We start from the raw sequence: 25,527 nt of genomic DNA, 5'->3' as shown, positions 1-25,527 counted from the left end.
AACTACAGCTAAATATAATTACTAATGGAAAGCAAATCTGTTTAAAAAATTGTGCTATTTTTTTCCCCAAGATAAGTATGAAATAACCTCAATTATGGAAACAGGAATCCATGCTCTTTCATTACATCTGGAGAGCACTTCCATCTCTRCCACACTTTATATACATCCATTATGCAACATTATGCATTTCAAATAATAACATTTGATCTGTTCACTGATTTCATGTATTTCTTCCAGTACATTTAGTTTTATGAACTCCTTTTCAACTAAAGAGCAACCGAGCAATCCAGTATTTTTTAWCCAAGTCTGCAAGGCCAAACAATGAGACCTCTGCCTACACTCCCAGACCACAKMAAGYTCCTCAGTGKCKAAAGCTGAAGYTATGTGGAAACACAACATTAATGCATATTTGCATATCTCCAGACAAATAAAAATATCAACATGCAAACAACTGGTAAATCACTCCAGAAGAAGTAGCCTTGGCTGTCTAATGCCCACAATTCACTSGGAACATTCAAACTCATCTTTCATGGACAGAACTGAAGGTCATTTTGAAATGCTCTGCTCACTCATTTATTAAAGCAGATGGTGAAAACCATAATAAATCTACCTGCAAAGTGTCCCCGTCACCMAGAAACACATTTCAGCATAGATCATCAGGAGATCAGATTTTTTAAAAGTAATAACAGTAATACAATTTCAGATCATCTCTGAGTAGTATTTTAAGAGAGTAAGAACAATACCATATTTGATACTGCAATGAGAAATTCTTGTAACCTCATTTTCCTCAGTCTAAAGATGATGARAAAGCAGGCCAAGGGTTGGATTAATCTACACTTAAAAGTCCAAAAGCCAAAGCTAATTATTTAGGGTTACTTTACAGCTCACCAAAAAAAAAAAAAGGAAACAAAGTGAGCATGCATCAGACACAGACCAAAAGGAAAAAAAAAAACTTAAGTCTTAAGAGTAGCCCATGATTGTGTATAGTTACATAAATTTAGGGCAGTCCCAATTACTCTGTTGGAGCATAAATTAGTATGGAAGCCCAGACCTGCAGAAGGAGTCAAGTTGGTTATAGTAGATTAAAAAAACAAAACCAAACCAAACCAACAAACAAACAAACAAACAACAAAAAAAAACCACCACAAAAAAAACACCCAGAAAAAACCCATCACCACATGCTTGGTCAACAACCATGAAGATTGTGTTTTCAGGCTTATCTCAACCCACGCCCACATTCATGTTAACACTGATGTTCATAGAAGTGTTTCAGCAGCAACAAGTGTTAGGAAACAAGCTGTTCTCTTTGAGAGATTGAATGTTCAAAGAGTGGACTTCCCTTCTGCCAATGGAAATAAAACAAGCGTTATAATTGACCCAAAATTACAACATGAACATAAGGGTGTAATTCTCAGGAAGTAAAACAGGGTCAGGCTGAACATTCACAAAAATCATCTGTAACTGTCAAGGCAGTGTTCTGAACAAATTTCTTTAAAATCTTTAAAAGGTGTTCCTTAGTGTCAAACAGAAATTACTCTTTTGCTGAAAAAAATGCATGCAGTATTTCATTTGGAGATTAGAGAGTTCCTAGAGATCTGCCAAARAACACAGAAATGTTATTAGAACAAAACCCAGCACAACACTCAGAATCTTCAGTGAATGTTCCTCTAGCTGGACAACACTGAACAACTCTTATCACTGTTACAGCCAAAATCCTGCCAGTAACACTGATGCTCATCTGGGGGATCCTGAGGAGTCACATTAATCCAAGAACAATGTAAATGCTCAGTGTAAAAGCAGAATTAGTCCCTACATTTATGTCCAGCCCTAATTTCTCTGCTGAACATCCCAAGTTTGGACATGACTTCAGTACGACGGTCAACCCCAAAATATTCACRGTTGTTTCTGAAAGAAAAGACAGCCTGCAAATGTACATTAACAACACTGGGATAAAATGTAAGGATTTATTCCCAAAAAAAAAAAAAAATCCATGTTCATCTCAAGCTGTTATACAGATCTGCAGAAGAAACAGAGCACTGTTTCGCAGAGCAAAGCACAAAGAGCAAGCTGAACGCTGCACAAGGATACCACGAAAGTGCACGAGAACCCCAAYGATGGCACCAATTACTGAAAAGTGCAGCACACCAGGATGAACCTGGACTCGTCTTTCTTGGCAGGGAATTATTAAACCACAGCTCTTAAGGCCAAACTTTAAATGCTGAGCCCCACCCCAGACCCAGTGCCTGAAATGCAGCTCTATCTTGTTTGTGACACAAATGTGTGACTGTGTGGTATCCCCCAGAGAGGGCAGCTCTGGCCAGGTATCCTCACAGGCAGCACCACAGCTCCAGAGATGTGCTGCTCTGCTCCTCTACACAAGCCACAGAATTCATCCTGCTGGGAAGCTCTGAAATACAACCACACACTGTGCATGATGAGATTTTCTAAGTCCATCTCACAAAAGGTTCTACTGATGACACCATTTTCAGCCWCTCCAGCAGCCGAGCTGTGCTCCCCTCACCTGCACATGGCAGACACGGACAGGGCCAGGTTTAACCCCAAAAACTACTGGGGAAATGCTTTCACAGACTGCCAGAGTCTTTGAATCCCTGACATGAGCTGCAAGGACCAGCTCCAGGTTTGCTATTCCATGTCAGGTACCACTGAGCATGCTCTCCACAGGGCTCCTTTATCCTTCAGCGTCTACTGCAATAAACAGGATTAAAGTCAGATACCAGCATCTGACTAAACCAGAGGAAATTCTGCTTTTATCAATACAAATACGACAGATTTCCAGCACTAATCCACAGAACGACTGAGATGTCAATCACCTCCAAGTAAATGTGGATCTAAGGCTAAACACAGAATTATCAATGTGCCCAATCCCATCAACAGCATCGTAYACAGTGATTTCAAAATGTTCTTTTAAATATTCTAAGAAAGCAGATTTCAAAAACCTCTTCAGAAACTGTATTTTTCATTACCCTGAAGTCATACAGGAGTTAGATGCATCTCAGCTAAATGGTTTTGATTGCAGTCAGTTGCAAARGGGATTTTCTGCCTAGCATAGAGACATTTAAGAATAAACTATATCATAGCTCTTACTTTAGAATATGCCAACAAAAATACGAAGCCATCATGCAGTCAAAAATATTTCACAGAAACACTACTGCTAAAAAATCTAGCTGTATATTTAGCCATTGCTTTYATGTGTTAACTACGGAGATTATAAAACAGAGCTCACTCTCAAAGAATMTAAAAAAATACCATTTTCATTGTTCCTGATAACTCTGTTAATACTGTTTTACTTGCATTCCGTTGCCAGACACTTTAAATACACTCCCCATCAAAAACATCTACTGTAGAGAGGATATGCAGAAAAGCAAAAACATTCCTTTCCATGCTCTCGACAGAATWACGACTACAAATAAATCACAAAATATAAGAAATCCCACCTTTAAGGAAGACTCTTACAAAGATGCTATTTCTTTCCTGGGAACAAAACCTTCTTGAAGAGAAATTTTATCCGCATATAAGAAGAGTCAGAAACCTCTGGGAAGAAATGTAGCAGCATTGGTATTCTGCTCAGAAAATGTCATCACAGATCTGTTTACCTTAACTGTGGACCATGATTCAGCCGGTGACAACCGTCTTGCATACTGATCAATTTATTTGCAGCAAAATTACTAACATTTTCTACTTTAACCATTTAGGTTCTGGAAAGAGCTACTAAGACTGGAAGGGTTTTTATCAATTATATAAAAATCCTAATTAACTAAAAACTTTCCCCTCCACCACAATGCCCTGTGCTTTTGGGGTGTGAGCAGGGGTCCACCCCTCATCCTGAAGATAAAGTAGGGCATGTGGTGAGTAGTTACTAGAGAAATGCTTCCTTTTTTAAATTGAAAATCAGAGCTTTATCCTCTGCCTGCATCACAGGTGAATGTTAAGCACACTTGAAGGGGGGGAGATGATGCCATTCAGCTGCTCAGTTGAGGGGGCAYGGTCTGTTCAGCAGATTGGGATTTGGCATTCAGGAGAGTGGCCCAACTGGGCTTCCAGAGGTCACTTCCAGTCACCTCAGTCCCTGCCATCCCTGCTGAGACTCTGGAGGTGCCAGAATCACTGACAAATGCAAGAGGAATTTACCAAATGCCCCATCAGCAGACTGGAAGAAAAGGTTTTGAAGTCAAAAAGGTGAAATCCTCCATGGTGCTCCACCCTTGACTGTTGTGTTCACACAGCCCATCCGTGTGGATGCCCTGGGATCTCACCACAATCCACACTTTYTTGCGTGCCCCTGAGTTCAGCACCACCACCAGGATGTGCAAAAGAAGGTGGGATGCAGACACAGAACTGGAAGTAAACTGTGACAAAAGAGTGTTTTGGTCTATTTTAGGGGAATTCTTGATGCAAGTACTCAGCTTGAGGGACAACGTCAGACCAATCACTGCAGGATACACAGCCAACACTGAAACCCTGGATCCTCTGAAGCATCCAAAACTAGACATGCAGAAACCATGGTACCAAAACCCCACTGTGGAAACATCAATCTTATGATTTGTAAAACCAAAATATTATTTCATATATTACTATGTGATTTTGAATGCTATTTTGACAGTACTTTTTATTTCTATTTCCAGTTTTCACACTAATCACCTTTTCATTCCAGTCATATTGATACTTCCATTCATTCATATCTACCTTGTGGTCAAGGCACAAACATTTCCAGAGACATCATGGTGTAAGGAAAGGATGTAGACGACATTCATGTTCACTGCCTAAATGACCAACACACCCCACACACGACAGAAGAAACTCAAAATGCTCTTCAGCACAAACCAGRAGACCTGGAGTCACACCTCTGCACCTACTGCAGAGAATGTTTAAAGAATAAAAATTAAGCTTAAAGCACAGACAGAAGATGCACTTTGACACTTAAAGTTAGGCTGCAAAGAAGAGTAAGGGGTAGCTGCTTCTTCATTCCTCCTCTCTTCCTGACTAATGGCATGGCACCTATGCCCCCACATTTTCCCCGGCTATTTTTCCACTTCTTATTCATAATTCCTTGTTATCTCCTCTTGACCTATTCAGCCTCGGACTGAGGTGAACTATTCCTTGTACTCTCTTTAATAAGCCAATACATCCAACTGCTGACAAGTCCTGCCAAACTATGACCATTTCCCTCAAAAGAGGTTGCTGAAATTCAAAACAGGGAGGAAAGGTTAAAAAAGAACGCTTAATGGCTCCTACTCTGAAAAAGTGTCTCTAGTCTTGGAAAATAATAAACCGTCTCAGAATTAAAATAAAGCTTGTATCTGCACTGCAGAATGAACCTGAAAACTGACCCAGCCTCTAAAATGGGATCATTTTCCCCACTGCAGAAATGGTGTTTAACTCAAGCAGAAGAGCACCCAGACCTCCACTATGATTATGACGCTGTAGTCAGACGCTTTTCTTTTATAAGAAAATTATTTCTCACATCCAAGGTCTGGAAATGCATGAAAGAGTGAGCCAGAAGCAAATCCAAGGACCTTGGGTAGACTCACACTGAAAACACAACCTGAGCCTCCAACACTTGGCAAATGYCTCAGGTATAAATAGTTACAAGTGGGAAAGTGCACACATAAATTGGGCAGGGAAGTAGGGCTGCTACYGTAAAAGGCCAATTTACAGAGAGGATGAAAATCTGACTTCAAAAGGCTGTTTCAGGATTGATGTAAACATCATTAAAAGAAGAGAGGCAGGTGCTTATCTTACATGTAGGGTCACAATAAAACAGCCAACAAGAGCAGCAGGACCATTTAAGRTGCTAGAATGTGACCCTACCTGGTCCTTGGCCATAATAAACACGATAATGCACTCTTACAACTTCATTCTACACTTCATTGTCTTCTGCATGAATTTGCCCTGGTTTTATTGACATTACTGTGGCTGATATYAGTGGCAAAAGTACTGAGCAAATCACCAAAAACAAGGCTCCCCAAATGATGCATCATTTCCATTTGAAACGAATGGTGATTCTCCCTCCTTCGCTGACATTTTGTATTTGCCAAAAGTAACTGCATAATTATAAGTTATGTGCAAGAAACAGAAGGTAACATTCAATGTTATTTTCCATACTTTTTACTTAGCATCAGACCAAGCAAATAGCATATATGGCTGTTCTGTTGTGTAGAAGTGCCCACAGCTGACCCATTAATGAACTCACAAAAACCATGCAAGCACACGCCCAGCCTGAGCAAACACCAGGAAAAAAAATAATAAACTCCAATGACTTTCTTTCAAGTTTCTCAGAGACAGATTACGCTCAGTCCATTAATTCTTCATTTAACAAGTCTGTTTCATTTAGCTTGTTTTGGTTGGCATTCAATTAGAAATTCATGTAGAGGACAAGTTTTTTCCTTTTTTAAAACAGAACACTTGCTGTATTTCATGCAGTAAAACRACAGGAGGTAAAGTGGAAGCTGCAYGACCAGCTAAATTTACACTAAAGCCAGGCACAATAACACTGAATTGGGCAAAACACCTGCACAAGGCCCTGTCACAGGATTATCACTGTTAAAAGGGCCCAGTAAGATTTGTTGCTCAGTAAACAAGCAAAGAGAACAAATTGAGTTACCCAGTTGGCAAGTGCAAGTTAAAAAAAAAAAAAAAAAAAAACCCACACCACTGTACCATCAGCTTTACTGTGATCTCAGTTATGGAAGTATTTTATCCTATCTCTACATTCTTAAGATACACTCCTTCATGCACCTGCTTTTGGTCACTGTTAGAAAAGATATGGCTGGGCTTGAAAAATTTTTCTTTTGGGAYAAGACATCATGTTTTAATATCAGGAGCAGCAGACACAGCATTTTGTAAGTGTGTTTCTTCAAAAAAGTTAAGAAAGGAAATTAGCCAATTRCCACTATTACTTCTTTCATTAACAATGAAATCAAGCATTTCCATTGTACACCCTTGTTCTAGATCACCGATTATTAGTTTTATACCATCACTGCTATCTGATCTTTCCTAAATTCATCTTGTTTCCTATCCTTAATCTATAATTGTCAGAAAATATTTGCAAGGAAATTTCCTTTTGTAAATTCCCACCCAACTGTTTTATGATAAAGAAATAATAAMMWMWKTARCWGYTAMWKWKKTTATCTGCCCTAAGTCATCATCTRAGGCTTCATTTTTGTTCATTCATCTTCAAATATTTCTTTTAAAATAATATKTCTCCAATCTTCTATCAATAGTCTGGCTTCTTATCTATCTAGCAATTATTTTCCAGCAATAGAAGCTGATTTAGATTCAAGYAGTTTCAGTGCTTAATCACAAATCTATTTTGTTCATGTACAAGTTCAATTGCCCATTTGTGGAAATTATTTTGAAACTACTTTTAAAATACTTGCAATGGTGTACACAAGAAAAAAACCCACTGAGATCAATACAGTGGTTCTCCAGAGTTTACATCATAACAAGATGACAGGGCTCTAAATTCCTACCTACTACATAAAACATAGTCAATAGCTKTATAAATGCAAAGAAATAAAGCTAATTGGTAACAAATCTGTCTAGAATATACACCAAAATGGATTTTAACTAAATGCAAATGAGGGGCAGCCTAGCTTTCCCAGAAATCCAATGTCTTCTCTCAACTATTTCACTTTTTCCTCTACCCAGAAATGCACAGAATTAACACGAAAGTCATTGCCAACATAACTTGTCCATATTTTCTGTAATTACAGGAGAGGTCAACTATCAGGTTTCATGGGCATGCAAGGCARTATTTATGCCTATAACTTTTGGTTCACATGTGAAGAAATTTGACAAGGTACTTCTTAAATAATGAGCAGAAAATTCCTAAATTCTTGGTTCCCTCTTATGATTTTCCATAAAAATATTCTTATAACACATTTTCATGGAGAAAGCATTGTCTAAGTTCACAGCAGCAAGCAGTTATATAATTCATCCTAAATGTAAACATTTGAAAATTCGTGGAACCAGACCAAAGCAGAAGTGTTATCCTGCCCCTGACTTGCCTACTACAACAGAGAACAGTCCAACCACAAAGATGTAAAATGTGAACCACTCTGATTCAAATTATTCATTGAAAATTACCGACTCATGTCCTTCAAATGCCTTTATTATTTATTACGWAGAGTTTTAAGTGTGCCTCAGAAGGGTATGTTAATTTAAATTTCATTCAGAACAGCAACTTGCATTACCAAATACTTAATTATCAGTAAATTTACAGTGTCCTTGGGCACTGTTGGGTAATCAGAATGCTATTGTTTTCATTAAACAGCATTCTATTGATAGCACTAATGACTTCAGTTCTGCTTGATCAACAAGCAAATGATGCTTATTTGATGTTATGATAATTAATTGGCCTTTCAGGTGTTTCCACACCCCAATCCATTATTAAGAATATTTATGTGAAACACCTTAAAAAGAATATCAGTATTTGTTACAAAACACATTCTAAAAATAGGGTGTGGTTTAGTGCTTCTTCCTTTTCTCACAATTTCTAATACAACATTCTCTGCCTAAAAACTGCAGGGGAAAAAAACACATTTAACTCCATTTCAAAAACCCAGCCTGAGCCTGAGCATTGTAAATACACAGTTCATTTTATGCCTGTCTGAAATTCCACTAAGAAAAGGGAGATTTTCTGATTAAAATTGCCTTTTTTTTTTTTTTCCCTGAAGATTGGAGAAAACAGCCAACCTCACTTTCCCATAGTAACAAGGATCAAAAAATATTATTCAAATGAGGAGTACAAGTGAACAGGCTGCTCGTGTAACCCATTACTGCTCCAAATTCCACACTGAGTTTATGAAACACTGCAGTCCAGCCTTCACACCATGGAAGGGGGCTATGGATAAGAAAATTTSCAGATTCAAATGGAACTGAACTTTGAAGTGGAATAAGAAACTTCCAGATTCAAATTGAGCTAAGCCTTGAAAAGCCACCTGAAAAAGTCTTCCCCCAATGTCAATCTGGCACCTGTCACCCATCAGTTTAAACCTCCAACAAGGACAACCTTCTGATGTCTGACATAATTTGATATACCAACCCACATCAGCAGTTACTCTCCTCTTTGCAAATTAGTTTCCCAAAACCTGAATTATATTGCAAACAAAAAAAACCCAACATTTCAAATGAACGTTTTAGTGATTTCTCCACATTTCACTGCCCCTTCACTTCACTAAATGTCTTTAGAACATTCTTCCTTTTAAAAATTTCACATATCTTTCATGTCTGCAAATTAAAAAAAAAACACAGAAGCTCACAGGCTTTTCTGGGTGCTCAAGGATAACTGCATTTGCTTTTTGTTGTTATTACTTGCTAGAATTTGTCATTCCCACAAATGCTCTAAATGGCACATCCCAACCCTATGGCATAAGGGAAACCTTCACAGGCATAGAGAAAATACAGAGCTATGCTGCAGAATATTCCTTAGTGTTACTTCAGGTTTACTACACTCCCAAGAATTTGTCACGAATTTTGGGACACTTTTTTTTTCTGCTGAGCTATTTCCTGAACCTATTTTATAAAACTGGATCTCATACTTTGCTTTTAAAAATTACCAGTTTTAAAATACAAGAGAAAATGCTGTTTCTAGGTAGGCTGTGCTGGACTTTCTAAAGCGATCAGTGGTAATGGCCATGCTCTTACTTGCTTTTTCAGAATTACAAAATACAAAATTCGCTGGATGTTCTACCAGTGAACTACTAACAAAACAAAAGCATATAACAACAAAGCATTATTTTTCTATGTCCCTGTATTCATATTAAACATGACTTGACATCCATTACAAGCCACTTGTTCCCAAAAGCATACAGACAGTTCTGTGGATATATCAAATGCAGAACCGAAGAATGATACTGAAAAAAAACCTCACTGTAAACAAAGTGGATGTTTGTCAAAAAACAAGCTGATTGTTTGTCTGTAAATATTGACCAAAAGAAGGTTTTAGCTTTGCTATTTGCTGACTGAAGAGCAGCACAGGCAAGTACACAGGACACACAAGATTAGTCTGAATTCCAAACTTGGCAATTGGGTTCCAGCTACCACAGGGACTCCATGCAACAAAGCAAACAACCAATGGCAGCCACATGCATTTACCAAGAAATCACTACAAATACTTTATCACGACATTTTAACATTAGAAAGAATCACAATTTGATTTCTGAAAATGCATTTCCTTCCAGGGACAGCTCATTGGTTTGATTTAAAGAGCAGTTTGAGTTAACCCACTAACCAAATACCTCCATATATAATATATTTGCCTATTTTTAAAATTCAACTTGCAAATGCACAATGAACACTTGAAAACTATCTCATCATTTTCACTCAGTGTAACTGCATTTTTCATATAGTTTGATCATTTCTTTGGTGTATGAAGCAATGTATATTTTGCTTTCGATCTTGACACAAACTGTAACTGAATGAAAATAAATGAATGCATTTTCAAAGGCAAATTTAAGTGTCAAAAGCAACCATAAGACAACACGAAATAAGTTGTAAAAGCTATACTAATACTTTAAAGCCAGGTGGATTGCTGCTAGTTCAGCACTGGAATAATTATCTGTCATGTGTATATTCTGTCAAGACAATTAAAAAGCACATTATCCAATATCCTACCCCTACTCTGTAAAGAAATACAAATTAATGGTTATTCATGTGCTTGCAATAAATAATAACTGCTGTTTCCAGATAGAAAGAAGCTGTATATCCCTTTCTATGTCTGCTTCTTCCCAAAGGGAGATTTTTTTTTGCAAATCCAACATAAACGTGGCTGCAATAAAAGTCTATTAATAAAACATTATCATTTAGTACATCACAATGAAACACATTCTCTGCTTGTTACAGCAGAGCCATTTCACACTCTTACAAATAAGTCGTTTTTACAAAAGACGCGTAAGAAAAAAGCATCTCAAATTACGCAGTCTCATAAACAGGACTTGCAAACTGCTGGTAAGATAAATGAAAACAATAGTCAGATGACTTAATTGTGGCATGAGGATGCTACTGATCAGAGATTCAGCAGAAAACCTGTAATAAACGGAGCCCTGTGCAGTGTCTTCTCGCCCTGGTGGGTTCTCAGACATGGGACAGTCAGCTGGTGATACATGTGAAATATGCAGCATGAGGAATTCTCCTGCACAGCAGCAATTTACTGGTCTCTGAAATTCTTATTCATCATTACCACACTTATTTTAAATTTAGCAATGACGGAAGAGCGTTCTGTCCTTAGGACCATCTTGATAAACTGAGAGAGGGGCGTAGGTGGAGCCACAATGAACTCAGGAGCAAACTCAGACACAGCATCATTAACCTGCACAGGTACCAGAGATGGAGCCAAGGCTCCTCAACCCTGAGCCATTCCCCACGTGCATGCCCTTCCTAGAGCACACTGAGGATTGGCATGCTGCCTTGTGTCTTACTCAGCTCTGCCAAGGGCAGAAAGGCTTTTGCACATCAGTAGATGAGGCAGAACCAATTCCTTCATGTCATATCAACCTTTTCATCAAAGTCGTCAGATACGACTTTAGTGRAGGAATAAAGAGGCATGTGCCAGCTCTGAGACTAATGAATAGCTTTCCTCCAGCAAAACAGAACTCAGCATGAACTTCACGTTACTGTTCCTTCCACCCACTCAYACATCTCCAGCTGATACTACTCAACCAAAATGCCGACAAGTRAAACCACACACACCTGTTAATTCACTATTGCACACCAGCACTAAGATTTCACTTGACAGTGCCATCCTACAGCTGCCTGACCTCAAACATTATTTACGTATTTACGTGCCTCCTTTTTTTTAAAACATGCATAGAACCTGGAGGGAGAAACACCAGTGACAAAAGGCAGCACTTTGGAGAGCAAAGAYACTGAGACTGGCAGCTCTCACTAAAACATTAAACACCATCATAAGCCTCAGTCCCATTTACAGCTCAGAACCAAAGAGTTCTGAAGCAGGAGGACATCACTAAAACAAGCTATGATTAAGCCTTGAGTCAGGAAACAGTTTGGAAATGTATAATGTCAGTATGTCTGAAGAGTGAAAGGGTATCAAGATACATTTAAGCAAAAGACTAACACATCTCAGAAAGGCACATGTTCATTGAGTGYATCAGGAAGACATCAGAGAGTACAGAAAGTTCAGGAACACTCGGGTTTTATTTAGAAGAAAAACAGCCCAACATCTGTGATCATTCAAGAACCAAGTCTCAAGTATAAATAAGCTACAAGGAGCCCAAAAGACTCATCTACACCCAAGCACTTCACAGTGATCATCAATAACAAAGAAGGAAGAAAATTCCCTATTGCTGTCTTACTCTGTAAGTATCCACAATGGAGATTTTATACTTAATTTTAACATTTGCAAWAACTGTTCTGAATGTTTGTTTTTGATAGCGGCTCCATTTAATCTGATCTAGAATGTTTTGTTCTTAACGAGAATCCAGTTCCAGAGAAACAATTTCTCTTGGATCAACCCTAACTCACGGGTGGCAGGGAATCTCCAGACACATAACACATTTTTAAGGACTTTCTTTTGAAAACTGGGAAATTTGGATTCTGGAGGCCTCAACTCATGGCATTTGGGGAAGATTATGTTCACTTAAGACATTCTTAATTCCAGCAATCCATTGTCCCCTTTGCTGGAAAAGCAGTTAGAAGTATTCTTTTTTTCCCAGTTCTCATAGGAATTTGAAAATGTTCCTGTACATTTCTTAGTGATGGCTCATTTACTTTAATTTCAACAATGAAAATGCATATTTCAAACCTTCACTGGTAAGCAAAAATACACTGCAATTGCTGTTGCCACAGACCTGATTACCCAGCAAAATAAACTTACTTTTTCTTTTTTCCATAAACAAGAAAGAGTGCCTATTTTAGATGAAAATATAAAAGAAATTAGCAGAGGAACTCGTATCTTTGAGACACCAAAATCTTTACACAGCTCCAATAATTTGCCATTATACTCCCACACTGAAAATCTCATTAAAACAAAGGGAAGTTTTTATTGCACAGCTTTGTTTTCTACTGGTCAAACCATTTCTTATTACAGAAAGTGAAAAACATTTTCAGGGTGATACATCCATATGCAGAAGGTCAGGATACCTCTCCAAGATGCTTTAAAAAAAATTATATCCAAGGAAAACATTGATGTCCCCATGTAGTATGACATGAATATGACTGACAGGAGTAGCCAACAGACCAATTATTTTTTTTTCCCCGAACTCGCCCACAGATCAACCTCCATGGAGTGATGATAAAAGAGCCACCTCTCAGGGCTTGGGAACACAAGAATTCAGCATTCTAAACTAAGACTTTCTAGCTATCAGCACTTTGAGTGTTTAAAGCTGGGCTCAAAATTGAGCTCGGAACTTTGCTGGGACCTTCACTTGTGCACAACACAATGGAAAWGCAGCTCATCCATGGCCATGCAGTACCAACAGCAGGACAATTTTTTCTCTACAGAAAGATGAAACATGAGGCAGTGACACAGGGTAGCTAGCAGGTTTTAACAGTTAATTTGATGGCTCTAATCCACTTCCCACAGCTACTCTTCCAACCAGCACCTCATTTCTGGGTTGGCTTCTGCCACGTGTTGAGGGTCACTGTCTTGGGCTGATTACCCACCCTCCATGTGGCAGAAGCTCAGCAAATTCAAACACCAGCCTCATGCTCACATTCTGCTCGTAGCAAATTTGCCACATAACTTTAGCAGCCTGCTCCTCTTCAGGACATTTCTGAATGATTTGGACCCATCCCAGATGCAGTCTGTTTGTATTTATCACAGCAGCATGGGGAGATCAGGGATGCACTCTGCAAAGTCCAGAAAACAGAAGACAATCTCTGTTCTCTAAAGAATTAAACAGTGAATTGAGTAAGATCTGAGAGTGCTGCTGTGATCCATTCATAACAAGTTACTTTAACTCTTCTTGCATTCAAAATAATCAGCTCTATCCCAAGTTTGAAAGGTATTTCCAGTTCAGTTTGAATTTTCCATCCYGATATTAAACTAAATACAGCTTACAAATATAAGCATTTCAAGGGCATTTAACAGCACCCAAATGTCTACCTACCTTCACYAACAGAAGCAGCCAGCAGTACCAAGTTCCTAAAATTACCTACTTGCATGGAATTGTGATCTGGATTTGTACTGGGAAAGTATTAGAGACCATTTTTCAAAATCAGGCCTGCAGGTTGCTCAGAAACAGGTTTTGCTTTTACCTCTGAGGAATACAAATATGCAGTGTTTTTGTTCTTTGCAGCTCAGTGATTTACTGGCATGCCTCTTCCCATAAAATATTTGCATATATCTGAGAGTCAAACTGTTCTGATACATTCTGTGTTTGCCAGGAAGTGAACGCTTCAGTTCAGTGTAACTGAACACTTAAAGAACGACAGGCACCAGGACAAATGGCAGCGTAATTAACATACCAATGAAGAGCCAGTTGTTAATTACTATCCATTTTAGGCATTTCGTATGAGCAGCTTACCTGAAAAGCCTTTCCATCTGCATGCTGGCAAAGCCACTAATTAAACAATTCAACACCCCTTTTGCTTGATTAGAGAAAAAATTACAATTATTTTATATTATTCTACTTGTCACATGCAGTTGACATTTAGATGAGGAAAAACCTGCAGCAGCCCAAGTCTAAGCATTKGAAATGAATACCATGAGCTGTCCTTGAACAAAACAGCAACACAGACCCATCCAGGGCAGATGAAAGCTAACAGAGGTTTCTCATTTGACCATTATATCTGGCAGGACCTGGGAAGGCAGCACAGGTGCTACTCACAACAGAAAAAGTACCACTTTTCTCTGAGGGGACCTTCAGATGCTCCCAACAGAACAGAATCTGAATTTAGAAGCTGCTGAAAGACTCGGGTGTAGCCCCAGCACAATGCCAGGATTAATTTACATTTAAACAACACTAACTGAGAAGTCAATACAAAGCTCAGCACAGCTCCACAGAGGAAAATACAGGAGTTACAGATTTGGGAGAAAGGTGGAGGCACCTGAGTGTGAAAAGCAGGACTGAAATCATAGGACAGAATTACAAACAATAAGCAAAATGGAAACGCACTAATAAAAAAGAGAGGAAGCAGAAAGTTTTCAAACATTCATCAATATGWAGAGCATCCAAAACAAAGGATTTCTCTTTCTCCCTGTGCAGATGGCTTTGCTCAAGGAAGAGCAGCGTGCTTTGGGTACAAAAAAAACRGAAATTACATCTGTCTTGAAAACAGCTTCTAATTCATTACGCCTCGCATGACCACAGCCATTAATCCATATAAACAATAAAACTCAGATCCATTTGAATTTTTGACTATCCAAAATAAACTCTGAATCAGCTCTTGCTAAAAAAATTGTCATTCTCCAYTTCATCCTGCATTTTCAAACTACATAATTTCTAAACATTAAAGACCAGATCTTGCCAAAATCCTGTAACATTTTGTGACAAAGTAGTTCTTCCTGGAAGAGACAACAAGTGCATGGTCCATGGGGGTTTATTCGAGACATTCATTTTCAAGTGGATTTTTATTTGAAACAATGGAAGATTATGAATGATTTTTTTTTCTTCGCGTCTATCTTACTTGGGTTATAATCAGAAGGAAAATAAAATATACAAATGTAGGCTCATAAAATTTTTCTTTTTCCTCACTTGACAGCATGATTGATACAGATGGGGTGACAGGAAGTRCTTTAGAGCCGAACAAAGAAAACACTGTTAGCAAGAAGTAAACTGTACCAATGGTTTATAGAGCAAGCASCCACCCACAATTTCTGGAATGTCACAGTTTTCGCCTGTGTCGTCCAGCAAATGCAATGTTTTGCTCCAATTATGTCACAAAATGGTGAAGGAGCATCTCCAACTGCAGATTTCCTTCTCACACAATCTTTACTGAGCGCACGCTGACAGTCAAAGAAGCTTGGGTGGGTATCTGCACACCTCTGCACCCAGGGCAGCATCCCTGCTCTCCACAGAGCTGGCGAGACAGAACAGCTCATCCTGAGCTGATTCATCCAGCCCGAAATACTGCTGGCCAGCCAAAGACACTCTGCTATAGATAGACTGGAAAATCTGCCAGAGATCTACAGCAAGACCTGTGATCTAAATTCCCATCTCTTCAACTCAAGACCCCTCTTTTCTCTTTTCTACTGCAAATTTTAATAACACTGTAATTTCTGCAGGTAGCACTGAATTAACACATTTTCCATTCTTGCTTGTCAGTTATGAAGCAGTAAGCCCCCCAAAATTACTCTGAACGACACACATATCTGATCTGCACAACCATTTAAGCATAATCTCTGAATACATCTTCATAATGACAGCCCCATTTCTGTCCTCTTAATAACAATAATCACTGCATCAACAGGGTTATTTTGCCTTGACTATTTTGAAAAGGCTATTTTTTTTCCCTTTTCTACCTAATCTCTRTTGCAATTTTCGTTACTGGTAAGAAATATGAGCAACACTATATGGTATTAAAGAAATCAGCAATATTTCTTTTGTTTTGCGTTTTTATTAGAGGCATGGGGAAACATTATTCTATGGAAAAAAATATTTGCAACTAACCACAAGTTATACATGCAAATTTGAAACAACTATTTTGTGATAGAGGAGCTATCCCAAAACGAAGTCTTTTGCTTGCCCCATACCTATAGATTAGAAATACAAAAATAATATTTCCTCAATGCCAGTATTGTCCTGAARGACAAAACATTATCACAGCACAATTCAAGAGGCATTGGCATCCCACACCACAGTTTGACTGAATTAAGGACAATTTTGCAGTACAAAAGCTATGAAAACACCAGAAGAAAAAGATCTGCAGTGTAAACCTCCCATTAGCTAATGAGTGTTCTAATTTTGAAATTTTTTTTTTTAACTTTATCTCAGAATGATGACTACTTTTTTGCATACCAGAAACATCAGAGCTCATTATAACCTCCATCACTACAACACTCCATTTACTCCCCAGGATGCTGTTAAATTGATTTTTTAGTTTACTGGATAGTCTCTATTATAATGAAGGGCAGAGCAGCAGCAATAAAACACAACTTTTGGGCGTCGAGTTGAACGACTTTGAAATCTAAAACACTGAAGTAGATTTTTTTTTAATCATCAATTTCAAAGCTGGATGAAATCTAAAGAAAAGAATGGCCAGATTGCCAACTTCAGAAAGCCAGTTCCTTTTGGGAATATGGATTGGGCAGCATCAAAAACCGTTTTCCACAGCACTTAATATCTTAGTAACTTCAGTCCAAATGTAAGACTGGGTAACAAATCATTTGGTTCTCAGAATGTCGAGTTGAAACAGGAGAATGATTTATCTCCACTTAACTCCYGAGTCAAACAAACACATAAAAACCAAAACCACCTCCCAGAACACAATGCACTTGCCTAAATCATGAGTCCAGATGCAGGGCTGAGTTACAACTCTTCACAAATACAATATAAAATTTGCTGTTAACTCATTCCAAACGGAAAGTAAAGAGAGTTTATTTAATAATCCTTCTTTCAGGTAAAACACCAATATTTTTCTATCACGGCCTAGCCACAGGCTGAAAGTTCCCCTCATGAGCTGCTGTGGTTGCAGCASTAATGTCCAAAGCCACAGCAGCCCCTTTCTCTCATTTCACAGCCTCTCTCTCTACACATTTCCAGAAAATGCCCTTTTGAAGACATATTGTTCTCTGTACCTTTACATTTTGGGCTCTCTGCTCAAACAGAAATCTCTAAAAGAAGCTTCAGGGATTACATGAACAGTTACTTCTTTTTTTTTTTGTCAATTAAATATGAGCATACAAGAAAATCTTACAACATAGCCAAAAACACATCCTATGGGATCTTCCCTCTGAAGTAACTCTAGCTAAACACCACAATCTCACGATTTCTCTTGACTTATGAGTTCGTGGCATTTTGGCAATGCATCGGTGTGTWCTACCCCGAGTGGCCCTTCCATCTAGGGACACCTCACTGGGAAGAACTGAAAGGAAGCAAAGTGTTCATTTCACATCACCTGACCATGGCAGAAAGTTGCTGCTCACCCACCAGGCTGAACCAGACTGGAATTTATCACCGAMGACAAGGTAATGTCTCAGGAAAAAATTCCTAAACTCATTAAGAGCTTCATGTTTTCATCCCTGGCTAACAGAACAATCACCAGTTCATGTATTGCACTCAGKTTAAGCAAAATTTGACCCCAAAGTAGCAACAGTTACGGACAAAGCTTGCACTCCAAAAATAATTCATTTAAAACAGACATGGCACTAAGTTACTTTGCTGCAAGCAGTAATTTATGAAACGCTTGTTACACCTCCACAGGTTTTTTGTTCTTAAATCCCATTTAATATGCCAATCTTATTTCAGGAGGAAATAAATTAACTGTGATGCTTTGTGCCAATGCAGATGAGCTTCCCACACATCTGTATTGTGTTTCACACTCCAGTTCGTCACTCAGAGTACGAGAARCCAACCAAGAACTCCAAAACAGAGYTGTTTCCAAGGCTGAGAGTGCAGCAAGAGGAAACAGCCGATCTCCCACAGCCCCTCAGCTGCGATGTCCAGCTGCAGCTCTGGACAAACACCTTCACCAAAAAGAACTATCAGTTTAGATCTAAGCCAGCCCAGGAAGCCACAGAGGTGGCTTTTTCCACAGATTTGGTCCCTGACACCRCAGTTCCCATGAGCCTCAGACAGGAAAGGCTGCAACTGCTCCCACTCCTGTGAGCCCTCCTAACTAAAACTCTCCATTAAAACGAGATCGGGGGGAAAATGGATAAATCTGCACCTAACACAAGAGRATTGCATGGTTCTGTAGGAGATCCCACACTAAAAGACCTTCACAGAATTACAGAGCACCCAGCTTTTCTCCCTCCCCTAATCCCCATTCCACCATGCAGACTAAATTCCACCATATGACTAAAACCACATGTATTTGTATTGTGRTAGCTGCAAGTTAATGTCCTGCCTGAATTACAACTGTTATTAGAAYCCCAGACAATCGCTTAATAAAAATTTAATCATATTGTAATTTATWATCATCATTAAAGATGCTTAACAAGTTAATCTCTCTATTGTGCTCCCCTAACATTGCAGATCAGAAACTGGTGCAAGGAGACACAGCTTCACCAATGCTAACAGAGCTACTCCCATGTTACTCCACCTGAGGAGCTGTCCCCGAGAGAAAATAGCAGGATTAAATCATTTCACTACAGATTTTGACCATTTCTCTGAATTGCTTTGCAGTTACTTTTTAAAAAAAAAGTCAACAGCAACAAATTAAGATTTAAAAAAGCCACAGTACAAATGAAGGTATTTCACACAGCTCCATCCTCTGCTGTCTGTGACAGAGCAAAGGCAGCATTTTGCTACAGATCGAGGGTCTCCGTGACTTCACCCCTGATGTCTGACAATGCTCACACACAGAAAATGTGGGAGGATCATTGACAGCCAGCGCATTTGTCTTTCAGCTAAGATACCCTCCAACCACCCCACGGGGAAAGAATGATGCTCTGTAACCTCAGCTCTGCAGAAGAGATCTTGTTTCATTTCAGGAAACCAACACATTTCCTCATCCTCTCCACGGACCAGCAATCTGTGCTTCAGAGAGTTTGAGGAACACGCTGCACATCAACTTTCACCGTGTCACAGAGATGCACACAGACAACACACTTGGCTCTTATTCTCCTTTTTTTTTTTATGTTTCCTCAATAACTCCTTTACACTCCCTGAGCTCACAAAGTGGTCACAGGAGAACAAAAGTCAAGCCCGACTCAAGAGGTAGCAGTCCATGAGTGTGGTATCTCCTGCAAACACATCTTTTTGTGGTTTCAGCTGCAGGCAGGTGCATGCAGACAGGGGAAAGGGTTGGTGCAGAAGGGGCACCCGGCTCTGCTGTAACTCAGCATTTTCAGCACTGACCTCCAAGTGGACAGGGCTGTTCCTTCATGCGTAGCTTACAGAGCAGGTGGGAGAATGGCAAACCAAACCCAAGTCAAAAAATGCTGTTTGGATCCTCCTTAGCCAAACTGATTGCAGCTGTGAGTGCACGCAGTGAAACTCGCTGTTATCATGCACGTGGTACCCTGGAAGCTAATTAGTATTAATTAAATAACCTTCMATTAAATATTGATTTTCATTAAATATGGAGAATTCTGATATTAAAACTTAATCTGACTGACAAATATCAGTTTCTGCTTACTGTATTGTCGCTTACTGAACCAAACTCATTGTTTATATCATAATATTTACTTTCAGTATGACAACTACACTACCAACTACAGCAGGATTTAACTAATGAACAAGCTTTAAACATTAGTTGGCATTTACTCAAGCAAGCCTTTAATTGTCAGAACTCAACCTAACTACAAAAAATGACACAATGCAAGCACATACTAAAGCAAGTAAAACTGGAATTGACTTTTAATAGCAATATTCTTCCTTAGTACTGAGCCCAGTGCAAGATCCGTTGTCCCACTTATTTTTAGTGTCAAATACTTGTTGATCCACACCAGGTACATCTCCACAACACTACCCTGTTCCTTCATCCAAACTCACTTTATTCCATCACTGAACAAAACAGATGTCGCATCTCACAGACACGTTAACAAAACGTCGGGGAACGCATTCCCTCACGAAAAAAAAAAAAAGTCAATGGGAAAATGTGTGTAAGTTTCCTTTGTCAATAACTGTAGTACCAACAGCAAATATTGACTGCATCCTTTGGRAAAAGAAACAAACACAGCGCACACGCCGAGGCGCCCTGGGTCRGTTTCAACACCTTGTTTTGGCTTCACGAGCCCACAATTAAACTGGCGGACGAGGCAGGGAGAGCCGATGTCGCTGCTCCCCGSTGCCGCACCGCCCGTGCCGCTGCTCTCCGGCGCTGTGCCCGCCGATGCTTCTGCACAACTGTTCAATGTGCCGGGCTGCACCGACAGCGAGGGGCGGCGTGTCCCGGGGAGCCCAGGGGCTGCCGGCTCTGCCCACCCGGCTCTGCTGGCCCGGGGGACGAGCGGCGGGAGCGGCCCGGGGCTGCGGGCCTCAGCCGAGCCGGGCCGGGCCGAGCCGGGCCGGGCCGGGCCGGGCAGGGGCAGCCGGCGGCGGGGCCACTTGGGGCGAGACGGCAGCTACTCACCGGGAGGGTTTACCGCCGCCGGCGTTGCCATCTTGTCTCTGAGAAGAATTAAGACAAATGCAAGAGGGGCGGAGGGATGCTCTGAGCAGCCCGGGGGAGGCGCGGGAGGGGGCAGGCGGCCGGCGCCAGGGCGGGCCGGGCAGCGCGGGGGCGGYGGCTGCTCCCGCTCCCGCTCCCGCCCCGGGCCCGGCGGCGCTGCCCGCTCCGTGCGGGGCGGCCCAAGATGTCCGATGGCCCCGCGCCGCCTCTGCTCATGCGCCGCGCTCAGTGAGCATGTGCCGGGCGGCCGCACATGTGCGCTGGGCCCGCGGCCGCCGCTGCCCGCCCGGGACCCCCCGCCAGAACCGCCGCGGAGGAGCCCCGGACCGGCCGAGAACCGACCGCCCCCCTCGGGGCTCGAACCCGCGGCCCCGGGGCGCGCACTGCCTGCGCCATGGCAGCCTGTGGGGCTGTGGGTGCGGTGCGGCCCAACCGCCTCAGAACCGGCGGGGAAAAGGGGCTGTCCGTGACCTCCCACACCGAGCGGGGAGTGCTCTGCGTCACCCTTAAATTGAGGGGAAAGTTGGGGGCATATCCATCACCTCCCACACCGAGCGGGGAGTGCTCTGCTTCACCCTTAAATTGAGGGGAAAGTTGGGGGGCTGTCCGTGACCTCCGACACCGAGCGGGGAGTGCTCTGCGTCACCCTGAAATTGAGGGGAAAGTTGGGGGGTTATCCATCACCTCCCACACCGAGCGGGGAGATTGGGGTGCTCTGTATCACCCTGAAATTGAGGGGAAAGTTGGGGTGCTGTCCATGACCTCCAGCACTGAGTGGGAAAGGTTGGGATGCTCTGCGTCACCCTAAATTGAGGGGAAGGTTGGGGTGCTGTCCATGACCTTAAGCACTGAGGGGGAAGGTTGGGGTGCTCTGTATCACCCTAAATTGAGGGAAAGGTTGGGGTGCTGTCCATCACCTCCAAAGCTGATGGGAAAGGTTGGGGTGCTCTGTATCACCCTAAATTGAGGGGAAGGTTGGGGTTTCTGTCCATGACCTCCGAGTCCGAGCGGAGAGGTTGGGGTGCTCTTCATCACCCTAAACTGAGGGGAAGGTTGGGGTGCTCTGCATCACCCTAAATTGAGGGGAAGGTTGGGGTGCTGTCCATCACCTCCAACAGTGAGTGGGAAGGTTGGGGTGCTCTCCATCACCTCCCACACTGAGCAGGAAGGTTGGGGTGCTCTCCATCTCCCCCTTAACTGAGGGGGAAAGTTGGGGTGGTCTGTCACACCCTTAAATTGAGAGGGAAGGTTGGGGTGTTGTCCATCACCTCCAGCACTGAGCAGGAAGGTTGGGGTGCTCTCCATCACCCTCTGAATTGAGAGGGAAGATTGGGATGCTGTCCATCATCCTATAAATTATGGGGGAAAGTTGGGGTGTCACCAGCTGCCCCCTAAACTGAGGCAGAAGACTCAGCCGCAGGTCAGCATCACCCAAAGCCGAGGGGATGCCAAAGGGGAGCTGCAGAACAACGTTCCCTCTGTCCGTGTTGTCCCCAGACAATGTCATCCCTTCTCCCCGAGGTGACAGTGTCCTCTGGGAGGTGGAAGGGAAGGCAGCCACCTGAGTTCAAACTCATCAAGTGTACAAAATATCCAGGAATTCAGAGACATTCTGTGCCCCTCCAGGTGGAGTGRATGAATGGTGTCATATTCCTCTGAAAACCTTCACACCGTGCTTGCTTTCATGCCAGGCAGTGAGACTGCACAACTGATTCTTTGTAACTCAGCTCACATTTCAAGGCTTTGCATTGCAAATACAAGAACAAAAAAAAAAAAAAATACACTTTCAATGAAATTGGAGAATTTGCTCTTAATCTCATCACTCAGGTCTTCAAGGGTAAAAAAAACCCAGTATCACAGAATTGAACGGCAAGATTTCTGAAATTACTGGTGTAATAACTGCAGCAGTCACGTGTAATGTGTGTGAAATACTGGGAAAAAAAATAATGAATTTTGATGGCTTTGTCATTCCCCTGGAATGCCACAAAGACCTGTTAATCTTTAAATGCCTGCCCATGGCTGTGCTCAGTTGCCCTGAACAGCCCTGCAGAAGTTGATGGGAACACTCAAAATGAAAAGTTGCAAATCAATCCCTCGCTTTGCCAAATGAGTAACTTGAAGCAGTTTGTCCATTAAGATGTAAATTGGCAGAAAGATGGGGAAAGCATGGAGGCTGTGTTTACTCACTTCCTCTAGAGGAGCTTAATCAGAAYGGCACTAAACGCTCCTGGTTATCTAGAAAGTTTACTTTATCTTTGATTTATTGTGCTTTTCCCTATCAGATGTGGAGCTGTTTTTCTAAGCATCTTGCTGCTTTAGTTCCTGCTGATGCTGGAGAGTTTTGGATGCTCAGCCGGCAATCTTAATTCTTATCTCAAGGCATTTACCCTGCTAATACTGGGCTGTTAATATCAGCAATTTTGTAAATGCAACTTATTTCTGTTCAGATAAAACCCTGTGATTTGAGGGAATCTTGGTCACAGTTTTCTAGACCCTTAACTTTATGAGAGAGGCAGCATTTGGAGTGCCTTGCCCTGCTGCAGAGTCACAGCTCAGTTCCTTTAGATTTCTGTAAATCTGGTGTTCAGATTGCACAGGCAGTGCTGGTCGTGAAAGCTTTTCCACGAGCCTCCATTAAGTCAGGTTACATACATGCATAAAGGTTAAAAGGTCAAACTCCTAATACTATGATAGTAARATGCCTTATAAAACCAGAATTCGTAGCGTTAGGCACTTCTGAAGTGTCCTCTGAASGCCTTTGCAAGTATTCAGAGGTTCAACCTTATCTCCCTCTCACCAGAAAAGCACTAATATTTCTTATTTCGTTCCTATTTCAGAGATAAGGAAGCCACCCCAAAAAAAACCTGAGAGATCTGACAGTGCACTACCGTACAGTAGTGCAACTGTAGATGGAAACAGACAGATGGAAAAAGTCCTGCAAAGACTGAATATAAACCAACAAAACCACTCAACTGCCTGTGCTGYCCCCCTGCGTGATATCCCATGAGATGTTAGATTAGCCCAGAAAGAACACATTACAGGRTATTTGATATTGTGTTCTGCCTAAATAAGACCTTGGGGCTTAGGATGGAACAGGTTCTGTCAAATCTACTGTGATTCAGACACAATTACGCAAAATAAAGCTGCTTTTCCTTTTTTGTTTGGTGTGAGCTTTGTTGACTYGCTCCGTTCAGTTTCACACGCAATTCTTTGTTCATTTAAACRGATTGAGAAATGAATTGATTTTCTTTCCTCCCCATCTTCTCTRTCTTAATAACCAGTATTAGCAGAGTCTTTCAGAATCCCTGAAACAATCCATAAATGAATGGAATCATTCTCTGTTTATCTGCAATACTTCTTGCTATCTCATCCTGAGCCTTTCCAGATCTGTGGGGAGATCTATGGCAGTGGCAAGTGGAGAGAGAAACCACTGCTGCTCTTAAAATTGTGTTCCAATTATGGTGAAAATGCACTTTCTGTGTTTTACTTTCACTGCAATTTAAAGAACATGTACACAGTAAAGCAGGAAATCAATTTACTCACCGATTTCATGTTTTTTGCTAAGTTCATGCTGAGCTGGGTATCTCGAAAGCCTCATTCTTGTGGAATGGGGCTCCTCACAACAAAAGCAGGGACAGCGCTGGACTCTTCCCTTGCACTTGCAGAGAGATTAAACAGGGCTGTATCAATACCAAACACAAAATATGATGGATATGTGAGATAGCAATATGCAAACTTTTCACTGTTCCTGTRTCACAACAGGGGGTACCTCACCATTTTAATATAATTACAAACAAGTGTTGATGTGTAGCAACAGGAAAGTAAACAAATTAAGAAAAGTGATTTTTTTTTTCTCCATCTTGTTGTTATGTACCAGAGAATGTCTGTTAGGTATCTTTACAAGATTATTTCCAATTTAGAGGGCTATTACCACTGATAGCAGTGCTCAGCATACACGTGTATTCTCCTTGGCTGGAGAGGCACAAATAGATCAGGTGAGCATTGCAGCACATGGAAACTGCTCCTCATTAACTCCTTTCCTTGGAAAGCTCAGCACTGCTCTACCCGTTGGAAAAAACTGCACTTGATACCTTTCAATATGTCCATCCCATGCCATATACTAATAATTTCTAAATTACTTTATTTCTTTTAATAAAAGAAATTTTATTATAATTTCCTTTGAAAAACTGAAGTTTTTCCAAGATGAATGTGAATGAGTAAAGGGCAGATACAAAAATCACAAAAGAAAAGGGAAATAAATTGAAGGAAATGAGATTAAATATTCAGTGTCAAAAATGGATAAAAAAAATCTTCAGTGTTTTTTACCAATTT

General features: G+C 41.0%; 1 protein-coding gene across 2 annotated transcripts in view; it reads right to left on the bottom strand.

Moving 5' to 3' along the window:
• ARNT2 (aryl hydrocarbon receptor nuclear translocator 2) overlaps positions 1-21,389 on the bottom strand; it is an 85,233-nt gene extending 63,844 nt beyond the window's left edge. Inside the window, exon 1 of one of the 2 annotated variants that reach the window (XM_057365858.1) lies at positions 21,157-21,389. In XM_057365858.1, coding sequence (XP_057221841.1) covers positions 21,157-21,187 — 31 coding nt within the window. In that variant the 5' untranslated portion in view covers positions 21,188-21,389. The remainder of the gene's footprint in view (positions 1-21,156) is intronic. The other variant, XM_057365857.1, reaches the window with a different exon arrangement.
• Between the last annotated feature and the right edge of the window lie 4,138 nt (positions 21,390-25,527).

This window comes from Malurus melanocephalus, unplaced genomic scaffold (genome assembly GCF_030028575.1).
Source record: "Malurus melanocephalus ecotype Western Australia unplaced genomic scaffold, MMel_1.1 scaffold_58, whole genome shotgun sequence".
In the NCBI taxonomy this organism is placed as follows: domain Eukaryota; kingdom Metazoa; phylum Chordata; class Aves; order Passeriformes; family Maluridae; genus Malurus; species Malurus melanocephalus.
Note: the sequence above shows the minus strand (reverse complement) of the source record. Positions and strands in the feature narration are given on the sequence as shown.